At 55.3% G+C, this 12201-nt stretch overlaps 1 protein-coding gene across 8 annotated transcripts in view; it reads left to right on the top strand.

The window, feature by feature from the left end:
* Nucleotides 1–5160: 5160 nt before the first annotated feature.
* Nucleotides 5161–12201, top strand: part of DNM1 (dynamin 1) — a 44450-nt gene continuing 37409 nt past the window's right edge. For 4 of the 8 annotated variants that reach the window (XM_086684153.1, XM_086684154.1, XM_086684152.1 and 1 more), the window contains exon 1: nucleotides 5162–5434. In XM_086684153.1, coding sequence (XP_086540279.1) covers nucleotides 5274–5434 — 161 coding nt within the window. In that variant the 5' untranslated portion in view covers nucleotides 5162–5273. Of the gene's footprint in view, nucleotides 5435–12201 lie in introns of all 8 variants that reach the window. The other 4 variants (XM_086684158.1, XM_086684156.1, XM_086684155.1 and 1 more) reach the window with 2 other exon arrangements.

The following is a 12201-nucleotide window of genomic DNA, read 5'->3' on the forward strand; positions in this document are numbered from 1 at the left end:
TTTAGAGACGCGAAAGTGGCTCGAGTTAGCAGGACGTTGCGCCCTTGGGTGGAAGGGCAGCCTGGAGCGTGGGAGCTTTGAAGGCCTGGCCTTGGGCTTTATCCCCGCAGGGCAGAGAGCGCTAGGGTATGACGGCATCGCATCCGCCTGGATTAGAAAACTCACTCTGGTGAGAACCGAGACAGAGGCAATGGGGAGGGAGAGAAGGAGCCGAGTCAAGATCGCTTAGGCTTCCACCCAGGTCCAAGCACGCTGACACCTGGTCTGAGTGCCAGCAGAAGTTGGAGAAATTGAATCGGGGCTTCACTACCTTCTGGTTAGGTGACCCGGGTTGACAGGGGAGTCTTCTCTGAGCCGGTTTCTTCTTCCCTTCCATGGTGGGTGTGAAGATAATATTATGTAATGCTTAATACTGGCACTTGACACAGTGTAAGTTTAGTAAATTGCCAGAGTAAAAACAAACAAAACACTAAAAATAATGTTCATGCTGGTGATCCTGTGTTGATTCATCTTTCTGAAAATCTACTGTAAATTCTCCATCAAGACTATTGAATGTGTTCTGCCCTTTGACCTGGTAACCCCTCTTGCAGGAAACTTGCCCAAGAAACTAATCAGAAACAAGACTTTTTAAAGCCAGTAGGTCATTCATGGAAACATTACTGATAATAGCTGTCTGGAAAGTAATCAACTTTAGGGGAACAGCTAGGTAAATCATGGGGTCTGCCTCTTAAGGAGTGGCAGGCAAACAGCCATGAGAAATTATGCTTTCAGGGGCGGCTGGGTGGCTCAGTCGGTTGAGTGTGGGACTTTGGCTCCGGTCATGATCTCACTGTTCATGGGTTCCGCCCACATTGGTTCTGTGCTGACAGCTCAGAGCCTGGAGCCTGCTTCTGATTCTGTATTCCTCTCTCTCTCTCTCTCTCTCTCTCAGCCCCTCCCCTGCTTGCTCTCTGCCTCTCAAAAATGAATAAACATTAAAATTTGAAAAAAAAAAGAAATTATGCTTTCAGAGCCCAAATGTCCATCAACTGATGAATGGATAAAGAAGATGTGGTATATACATTCAATAGAATATTATTTGACGATCAAAAAGAATGAAATCTTGCCATTTGCAACAACGTGGATAGAACTAGAGTGTATTATGCTAGGCAAAATAAGTCAGTCAAGAAAGACGAATATCATATGATTTCACTCAGATGTGGAATTGAAGATAAAAACAGATGAACATATGGGGCACCTGGGTGGCTCAGTCGTTTGAGCGTCCGGCTTCAGCTCAGGTCATGATCTCACTGTTCGTGAGTTCAAGCCCCACGTTGGGCTCTGTGCTGGCAGGTTGGAGCCTGGATCCTGCTTCAGATTCTGTGTTCCCCTCTCTCTCTGCCCCACCCCTGCTTGTGCTCTGTCTCTCTCTTTCAAAAATGAATAAACATTTAAAAAATTTTTTAAACACAGATGAAACTAAGGGAAGGGAAGCAAAAATAATATAAAAACAGAGAGGGAGACAGACCGTAAGACTTTTTTTTTTTTTAATTTTTTTTTCAACATTTATTTATTTTTGGGACAGAGAGAGACAGAGCATGAACGGGGGAGGGGCAGAGAGAGAGGGAGACACAGAATCGGAAACAGGCTCCAGGCTCCGAGCCATCAGCCCAGAGCCTGACGCGGGGCTCGAACTCATGGACCGCGAGATCATGACCTGGCTGAAGTCGGACGCTTAACCGACTGCGCCACCCAGGCGCCCCCGTAAGACTCTTAAATACAGAGAACAAACTGAGGGTTGCTAGTGGGGTGTTAGGTGGGAGGAAGGGGCAAAGGGATGAGGGGCATTAAGGAGGACACTGGTTGAGATGAGCACTGGGTGTTATGTGTAAGTGACGAATCACTAAATTCTATTCCTGAAAATAAATAAATATATATACTTGATTTGAAAAATTATGTTTCAAAGGGTATGCAAACACTCACAATATGATGTGAAGTGAACTCAGCAGGTTACACAACCGTATACACAATTATGATCCTGGTTTTGGAAAAAATAAATATATGTGTGTAGTGGAGTGCTTTCACTTTTGCTGTGATGGGTTTGGATGACTTTATCACGGGAAGGGAGTGAATTTTTAAAAATGTATCTGACTCTGTGCTGACTCCTTGAAGACCAGACAAGATAATAGCTGGTAACTCGTTGGGGACCCTGTTCAGCACTAGACTCGTGTTAATTGCTTTTAACCAATACCTTGCTGGCAAAGCCCCCCAGTGGACTAGATTCTGAGGCAAAAGAGAAACCCCATCTCCTTGCATCTGAAATGAAGTCTGAGGCTGTACCATCACCTGGAGGCCTCTTTCTTGCCTCTAATTCGAGCTGCACCTTTATTATGTAATGAACTCTTAGACTCACAAAGATCTATGTCCAGACCTCTTCTGCTCCAGGAATCTACCCATCTCTCCCCATGATGCTACCATATAATGTAATTATTACAGTTTTGGAATATATTTTAATGCCTCCATAGCACAAGCCCCCAACACTGTCATGCTTTACAAAAAAAAAAAAAAATGTCTTGCCAAATTCCCAATCATATAACATCTTTTTTCCAGGTAAATCATAGAATGATTTTGTTAAAACCCTCCCCCAACTCCCCACCCGATCCCAAGGTGCATATAATAATATATATCAGAGTTTCTCCAACTTCAATAGGAGTTGAAGGAATAGGGTATCTGGGGAAGGAATGGGAATCTTTTGGGGCTTTTGGTTCTTGTTAATCGCAGGCTATGACCCAACAGAACATGAGTAGAGCCTGAGATTCCACATTTCTGACAAACCCCAGGTGATGCCCAAGCAGCCGGTCTTGCTGCATCAGTGATACAGCAGTACCAGACCTATAGTAAGATCCCATTTCTGTAAAAACAAAATCAAATAAAATGAATATATATGGAAAACCCACAGAATAAACACTATAAAAATTATAAGGGCCCCCCGGGTGGCTCAGTCAGTTAAGCATCCAACTCTTGATTTCAGCTCAGGTCATGATTTCAACGTTATGGGATCAAGCCCCAAACTGGGCTCTGCACTGAGTGGGGAACCTGCTTGAGATTCCCTCTGTCTCTCTCTCTCTCTCTCTCTCTCTCTCTCTCTCTCTCTCTCTCTGCCTCTGCCCCTCTCTCCCCCCTGTAAAATAATAATAATTAAAACTATAAATAATAGTTATCTGTGGGTGGGAGGATGACCAGAAGCTTTCAAATATTTGGTAAAGTCTTTTACAGTAAGTTTCACTACTGTAATTAGGGAAAACAACCCAGCCATGACGGTGCCCCTCCGGGCAGACATCTGTAAACTGCACCCCCTCCCCAAACTAAAGGCTCCACTCCAGGCTTCCTCTCCGCCCTCTCTGGTTCTCAGAACATCATAAAGTGGCTGGCTCTAAGCAGCTGTTCAAGATGAGCATCATGGGTAGCTGAAGCTCCAGCTGCCAGGAGGGCTCAAAGCACTGGCTTAATAACGTTCTCCTGAGCACCAGGCCAGGGCCAGGCTCTCACAGGGATTCTATTCTCTCATTATCCCCATTATCCAGATTAGATAACTGAGGCCCAGAGGCATGTGAGCACCTGAATCACACAGCTTGACTAAAGCCCAGGCCAGGCTCCTGGGGCAAGGTCTGTTCAGTTTCCTCTGCTTGCCTGGAACCCCCAGCCCCACCCCACCCCCCACACCTAGATGTCCACGCGGGTCGTTTCCTTACTTCCTTCAGGTCTCTGCTTACATTTGTACCAGAATCTTATGCTCATCACCCTAAAAAACACTCCCCTGCCCCTGACTTTCCCATCACGATCTGACAGAGTCATATTCATTGGCTTGTGTATACTTTGTCTCTCTTTTTCCACATATGGGTAAGGACTTTGTTCATTTTGCCTCCTGCTTTATCTCTGGGGTCTAGCCTAGCGCCTGGCTCAGTTAATAGGCATTAAATGGGTGAATGAATGACAGTCTCTGATTCCCAGGCCGCTGCCCTCCCAGCAGTGGCCCCCACCCCCACCCCTCACATTCACATACAGGGTGACCTGCTGATGCCCAGCAGCACAGGGTATGCTGACCTCTCTTCCCTAGACTCTTTGTGGGCTGTCCAAATGAGGTTTCTTAAATGCAGAGGTGAATGGCTAGGCCTGCGGCCCCTGGTCTCTCCGTGTGAAAGGGATAGATAGGGTAGATAGATAGGAGTCCTGGATTCAAATCCAAATTTTACCAGCACCCTGATGGGTTGGGGCAAAGTCTGACACTCTCTGGGACAAGAAGTCCCCACTCTCAGAAAGAAGGCCTTGCAAGGGTCAGGGCCCTCATACTTGCTGTTCATTCAGTTTGGCCTGCTCTCCCCTCCTGATCTGTCTGTGGCTGGCTCCTTCTCATCATCTAGGTCTCTTCTCAAATGTCACCGTTTCAGAGAACCACCCAACTTCTCCCAGGCTAAGTAGACCTGCGCACCCAACACAGGTACCTCTCTTCACATCCTGTTTATTTCTTCCATCACTATTGGTATAAACTATTTTCACTATTACTATTTCATTCACCTGGTTATTCATTTGCTGTCTGTCTCCAGCACCCAACGTAAGATCTGTAAGGGTGGAGACATTGTTGGTCTTGTTTATTGTTGTACCTCTCTACTGCCTACAACAGGGACTGGGTTTTGGTAGGTGCTCAATAAATATTTGTTGAATTAATGTTCTTTCTCCTTCTAGAAACAGGGAAACTGAAACCCAAAGGCGGGCAGGGGCATGCCGCCATGAATTAGTATCAGAACCTAGAGTAGAAGAAAGCAATAAGGCCAAGTGGAACTCCAGGTCAGGATACTGTGACCTTGAAGGAGACCCATCTCTTTCCAAGCCTCAGTTTCCTCATCTGTAAGATTGAGTGAGACAGCCATGACCACTATCCAAGAGGCCCTGCACTAGGGGTACACCTCGCCCATTTCCAGGAATGATACCGCTTTGCAGCATCAGAGCCCCCCCGCCAGACAAGGCTCCAGCGCCCCAAACCCGCAGATGAAGAAAACTACAATCCCCATGGTGCCGCAGGCTGCACCTGCGCACGACTGCCATCCCGCAGCGCCGTGGGCGCCCTCTGGCGGCATCCTGACGCAGAGCTCCGATCCACTCCCGGAGGGGCGGGGGTCCGCGGCACAGGCAGTCGGAGCGCGCGGCTGCAGCGGCGGAGCCGGAGCCGGAGCCGGGAGCCGGAGCCGGGAGCCGGAGCAGCGGCCGGATCGTAGCCCGCGGGGCCCGCCGCAGCCATGGGGAACCGCGGCATGGAGGATCTCATCCCGCTGGTCAACCGGCTGCAGGACGCCTTCTCCGCTATCGGCCAGAACGCGGACCTCGACCTGCCGCAGATCGCCGTGGTGGGCGGCCAGAGCGCCGGCAAGAGCTCGGTGCTCGAGAATTTCGTCGGCAGGTAGGAGCGGCGCGCCTCGGAGCGGGGACTCCCCCCGCCCGGGCCCCCGGGCCTCCGCCCCCCACCCCCCAGCCCCGACGGCACCGCGACCTCGCAGCCCTTGGCGCTGTACCCGCGGACGGCGCGCCCCCCACCTCCAGCCAGAAGGAGGCGGCCCCCCCTCCCCGAGAACCCCTCAGGGGCAGCAGCGCCCCCCGCTTGCCCGCAAACGCCGTCAAGCCACCGACCACGGTATCACGCCCCCCTCCTCTGCCACATCCTTTAGGGAAGACGGCGCTCTGCTAAGAGACCCTGGCAAAGGGTCCCCCCTCCCCCAGTACAGGCACCAAGGGGGCCTGCATTACTCAGCGCCTCCCTTCGGCTCCCGCGTTCCCCGGAGCGGGCAGCACCCCAGGGGCAGTGCTCCCCGGCCCTGGGCTCCACGGAAGACAGCTCCCTCCCCCATGAGGATCCCTGGGCCAAGGCTGGGAACCCTCTCCCCAGCTGTGTCCCTGGGAGAGGACACAGCCCCCGGGCATCGAGGACCAGGCACAGCCTCCCCCCTCACACACACACACACACACACACACACACACACACCTCTGCAGCTCCCGCCGCCATCCGTGCGCAGCGCGGCGGCCGGGGGGGGGGGGGGGGGGGAGGTCGGGGGAACTGCAGGACCAGGATGGGGGTGGCGGTGAGACCGCTTCTGATCCTCTTGCGAGCCGCCGGCCGCTGGCTCCGCCGCCGCCCCTGGGTGGGGGGCGCCTGCCGCCGTCGCTCTCCCCGGGGCCTGGCAGAGGGCTTGTAATGGAGGGAGAAGGCGGCGGAGGGCAGAGATGACTAAGACAGGGAAGCAGGATGGCGGGGAGGGGGGAGCCATTTGCAGAACCTAATCCCCCTCCTGCCTCTGATCCCACAGGGCGCTGGGAGGGCCAGGTGGCAGGGAGTGGGGGGCAACCGCAAAGACAAAAGGTCCTGGGTTTAGGGGTGCAGGTAGGGTCGTGACCCCCTTGCCCAGGCTCCCCAAATAAAATGGACGCGGGGATGGCTTTTCCGTGCTGAGAAGAGGATGACGCTCTCCCGGGAGGGGGAGGGGGGCTGGGCAGACAGGGAGAAGGCAGTGACACTGGCCTCCGCACTCTGGCATGTCCCTCCCTCACCTTCTTCAGAAACCCTAGCTTTCTCCCAGTGACCTTCCAGGCTGAGGAAGCCACTGGCGAGGGAGGCAGAGGCCCCTCCCTCAGAGGGCAGCGGTTCTAAGGAGACATCCTGGATCGAAGCCAGGTTCTGCTGTGATGCCTCAGACCAATCACTTGCCCTCTCTGAGCCTGTTTCCCCACCTCTAATGAGGACAGCTGGACTGGATGGTTGCTCCTGCCCCTCATATGACTGAGAAGACCAGGGGCAGCCCTGGGGCTCAAGGGAAGGGTTCTGACTGGAGCAGTGTATCTGGGAGACATGGGAAAGCCACCATTGGGGGCGGCTGGGCCCATCTGGTCAGCAGAGGGGGAGGCTGTCTGTCTCTTGGGGACCGGCTCCCACAGAGCCCCCCTCCTGCTCACGTGACCCCCCCAGAGCTGCAGAGACAAACCGGCAAGAGATACACAGATGGGCCCCTTCCCTGTGGCCCAGCAGTCAGGGTGAGGGAGTGGGGGGACTCTGGAGACAGTAAAGCCCAGAGGCCTTAGTGCTTTAATGGCACCCATGGAAATGCAGCACTTTACGTGTACAGACCATAGTCCTACCTTCATCCATTGAACATTTGCTGAACGCCTGCTTATTGCAGGCTGTGTGCCCTGGGCCGAGGAGGTGGGGGGGGGGGGCAGGGAAGGTGACCTCAGCCCCCATCTGCTGAGCCCTTCTCGTGTGCCCCACACCAATCTTCTCGGGACGGCTCACAACAGCCCCATGAGGCAGGTACCATGGTGCCCATCCTGCAGATGAGGAAACAGACCCAGAATCACACAGCCAGGAAGGACAGCATCTATTATATTCCAAAGCCCAGGTTCCTAATCTCAATCTTAAGAGCCCCCGAGAACCAGGCCCTGAACCAGACATGGGGACATGCAGGAGCATGGGCCTCCATTTTCCCCATCTGTGGGATGGGAACACTGGCAGTGGCTGCCCTGCCTTCCTGAGAGGGTGGCGCAGGGCTCCGGTGAGTCCCTGAGTGTAAAAGCCCGTGTTGGGAGGGAGCTGCTGATGGTCAGTTAGGTTTGGGGACCCATGCGTGCTAGGGCAGACCTGGCCCCTGTCTTCCTGGAGTTCGCTGTCCAGCAGACCAGCCAGGCCCCAGCTGACTGTAGCCGCTGTTAGCTTGTTGACTGGAGCAAGATGTGGACTCTGTTCCAGGAACCCTGGGCCCTCTTATGCCTCCTGCACCTGACAGTGGCCCTGCAGGAGGATAGGCGGGGTGTCACGGGCTCCTGGCCTCTCCTCCGAGGGCTGGGTCCCCAGACTGGTGAGCATGGTAACAGCCGCTCAGCCTCCTGGGGCTTCCCAGGAGCCAACACCCCATGGAGAGAAAGTGGAAAATGCACCAGGGGAAGCAGAGGCTGCTCCGGGCCAGCCCGGGCTCCTGGGCACCCCGGGGGGGGGGGGGGGGCCTGGTGGCAGCTGTGCAACGGAAGTGGCCCCGCAGCTGCCCAGGACGCTGCTAGGACTTCTCTGGGCCTATGCTCTTTCTTCATCCCATTTTGAAAGAAGGGGAAACCAAGGCTAATTCATTTAGTCACTCGGACATTCGTAGAGTGTCCACAGTGTCACAGCACTGGAGATTCCAGGGTGGAAAAGACAAAAGCTTTGCATTCCAGAGGGGGAAACCTCTGAAATAGTAAACACAGGGACAGGTATATGAAGAAGGCAACCGGAGAATGTGGTCAGTCCCGTGGAAGGAGGAAGGGCCGCTTTCCACAGGGAGGTCAGAGAAGGTTTCTAGGAGGGGGTAGCATCTGAGATGAGAAGCCATGGGACGGGGCAGCATTCTAGGCGGAGGGAGCAAAGGCAAAGGCCCTGGGGCACTAATACATTTGGTGTGTTCAAAGAACAGAAAGGAGCCACGGTAGCTGGTTGTTTGGTGGGCAAGGGCAACATGGCATCAGAGGGAGATGGGCAGGGGGTGGGTCTACAAGGCCCTGAGGCTACGATGCGGAGTTGGGTGCATTTTCATTATTGCCAGAAGCTTTTAAGTAGTAGAGTGCCTTGAGCTGACTCCAGCAAGTGTGTAAGTTGGGGAGGGGGTGAGGGACAGGGGAGGAGGCTGCTGCGGTGAGCCAGAGCTGTCGGGGAGCCTGGCCCAGGGCTCTCACAGTGGGGAGGAGGAGAATGGTGGGCTTCAGGGGACATTTTGGAGGGAAGTCCCCACAAGACTTGCTGGGATGGGGATGGGGAGGGTGAAGAAAGGGGACTCAAGGCTGACATCAGTGTCTTTGACTCTGGGTGGGTGTTGGTGCCATTATCGGAGGACGGGAGGAGCAGGCATGGGGGTAAGATCGGGAGCTTGCTTTTGAACATGTTCAGTCTGAAGTGTAAGGTGGGCCGTGTGGTGATGCAAGCCTGAAGCTCAGGGGAAGGCGGGCTGGAAATGTAAATTTGGAAGTCCCAGTAGAGGTGAGATTTAAACCCATGGGAGTAGATGAGATCATCTCGGAGTAAGTGCAGACAGAGGGGTGCGGGGGGCCCAAGACACCCCAGCATTTTGTGAGCAGATGCCTGCTGCCCCGGGCCACCCTCTGTCTGCCCCTGGCTACGTGCCCGCTCCCTGCGACACCTGTCCAGTCCCAAGAGTGGGGTGTCCCGGGGCAAGCTTTCAGGCTCTGCTCCCCTCGTTCTGGTGCCCGGTCGACTGGACAAGTGGATAGTGGCCCCCCTTCCTCCCCTCTTGGTCCCTGGGGAGGCCAAGGCCGGTGCGAATGTGGCTGAGGGGTGAGAGCTCGGGCTCTGGAATCGACCCTGGGTTTGTAGCTCGGCCCTACTACTTACAAGCTGAGTGACCTTGGACACGTTTCTTAAACCCTGCTCAGCTGCTCTTTCCTCATCGGCAAAATGGGGATAATAATAGCACCCCCCCCCCCATGGGACTGTGCCGAGTGTTGAGATAATGCCCACAAAACACTCAGGGTAAGGCCTAGCACAGAGGACGTGCCCGTTCTGTTCCATCCGAACCAGCTGGGAGGCGGGCCGGGGTGCAGGGAGGGCGGGGGGGGGGGGGGGTCTGGTGGGTGGGCTTCTGCCAGGAGGCGGTTCTGAGAGGCAAGGTGTTGGGTTTCCCTAGTGCCTCTTGCCTCTACCCCTGCTCAGGCTCCCTGCCTCCTACCAACCTCCTTGCCCCTTCCTCTACGTTCTCAGCCCAGCACAGGCTTGGTGCTGGTCTCTGGCCTCTGAGAGCCCCTCTTTTGGTCAAGCCCAGCCCCTCCGGTGGGGGATAGCCCACTCCCCATTACTAAGCTCTGTCTCTTCTTCCGAACACTTTGGGATACACCTGAATGGTTCCATTTCCCAGATTTGGAGACTGAGGCCAAAGAGGATTAGGGGATATCTGAGACATCGTAGGTAGAAAGTCACTGACTGGAGGGAATGGAGGGGACTGACGTTTGCTGGGCACTTACAGTGTGCCAGGCCCTAGGGATACAGCTGTGAGCAAGCAGGACCCATCCCTGCTCTGGGGGGTGGGGGGTGGGGGGGGAGTTCACAACTGAGCAGGACAGACAGACACTAGGTGACACAAAGAGCTCTTTTGTTGTGTGGACCCCCCCCGAGGAGGTGGCCATTGAGGCTGGACATGAACAAGAGAGGGACCCAGTCAGGCAAAGGGGTGATCACACTCCAGGTGCAGGGTCCCACCCGAGCAAAGGCCCAAGGAGGGAAAGAGCCCCCCGTGGGTTCGAGAAGCCAGACAAACAGCAGTGTCACCGAGTGAGGAGTGGAGGCCCCAGTGAGACCAGGCCAGAGAACACCTTTTCCAAACCCCCACCCTACCCAGTGGCCCCAAGGAGTCAGGCATGAAAGGTGACTCTGGCAGACAGCATCTGATCCCGGCTCCAAGAGAATCGAGTTTCCCAGACCTTGGCCGGGGTCAGAGGGTCAGAACCTCGGGGGAGGGGATGCAGGGGGGCCTTTGCCGAGGAGGCTGGTCTAGGGCACAGTGTTATCAGGCGTGGAACAAGAGCGGGAAGGGAGGCCCACGTGCCATATGTCTAAATATTCCAGTTATGAATCAAGTGAAGGGATTGCTGAATACGATACACTCTGTCCTCTCACCTTGGCAAACACACCTTCAGAACGACCTGGCCGACCGGGTTTGAATTAGGATTTCAGACTCCTCAGAGCTCCGCGATGGGAGGTAGAGTGTGGGAACAGGTGGCCCCTCTCCCCGACCTGCCCCTGTCTCTTACTCCAGCCTGCACCACAAGGGGCCTCCTGGGCTCCCATGTGGACACCCAGCCCTCACATCTGAGCTCTGTCCGTGGTGGCAGAAAGGATCCCCCCTTGGGCCTGGGACTGCCCCTAACAGCTAGGTCAGACCCTGAAGGAGGGCTTGAGACCGACGGGAAATTCCAGAACACTCCAGTGTGGCCTAGGAAGGGTACATGGGCTCCAGCTGGGACCCTCGGCCCCTGGGGGCCCCTTGCTCTAGAGATCCAAAAAGCGACCCCCCTAAAGGATTGGGCAGGGGCCCTGATTCCCCACGTCCAAGGGCAGTGCTCATTATTTTCTTGGAAGCAACAGCCCGTTAGTAGGAGAGGCAGACTATCATCCCGGGTTTTCAAATGGCGAGATGGCTCAGAGAGGGTAGGGACCTGCCTGAAGCCCCACAGCACTGGAATTAGAGGCAGGACAGGAAACTGCCCCGGTCTCCTGCCTCTGGGTCAGCGTCCACCGTCTTCACCCCCACCCGTGTGTGTACGTGTCACACCCCCCAGCTTCCCCTCTGCTCTCCCTGGTTGTCTCTCTGGACCCTTACCCCTCCCCGGACCGGAATCCAAGAAAGGAGCAAGAGCTGTACGGGGAAGGCAGCTCTGGCAACTTGGAATTAATTACTCCAGGCACCAGGGAAAAGGACTGTTGGCCTTGGAAGGCGTTTAAGGAAGTGGCATCTTCCCACTGCCCTGGCCAAAGGCTCCTGGACCAGCCTCCCCTCCTGTGTCATCCTCCCCACGCGAGTCAGGCCCAAACCCTGTAGATCCGGCCCCCGGCCCACCCACCTCTGTGTATCTCAGCTGCCCCCTCCTTTGTCTTAGCTCCTGGGGCAGCCTTCTCTCGTGCCCCCAACCCACTCTCCACCCGGCAGCATAGAACGCTCTGTGGCCTCCCAATCTGATCCCCTCTGCTTAACGCCCTCCTTGGCCCCTGTCCTCCAGACAGAGCCCTCGCTCCTGCTCCCGATTTGGGCCCCTGAGGCCTGCCTGCTTTAACCCAGCCTCGCTTCCCGTCCAGCCTCTCCCTGCAGGTGCGCCCTCGTAGCTTACAGTTCATGGGGAAAAATGGGTCCTCACCTTCACCGTGTCTTCGTCTTCCTCCTTCACTGGCTCATCCTCAAAGTCTCACATCAGCCAATACCTCCTCCAGGATGTCTTCCCTGACCACCCTCTCCCCTGTGACCTGACCCTCGGTGTGTGGGGTAGGGCTCAGTTTTCTCCCACGATGAGGGGCTGCGGAGGAAGAGCGAGGCCACTGCCTTGGGCTGAGGGCTCCCGGCCGACTGCAGTTCCAACCGCAGTTACCAGGGACATCTTACCTGTTTATTAGTGCCTCAACCCTTTCATGACTCTGGCTCAGGCGTGTCT

Source organism: Puma concolor, chromosome D4 (genome assembly GCF_028749965.1).
Source record: "Puma concolor isolate L17-30 chromosome D4, mPumCon1.1.hap2, whole genome shotgun sequence".
NCBI classification, from domain to species: Eukaryota; Metazoa; Chordata; class Mammalia; order Carnivora; family Felidae; genus Puma; species Puma concolor.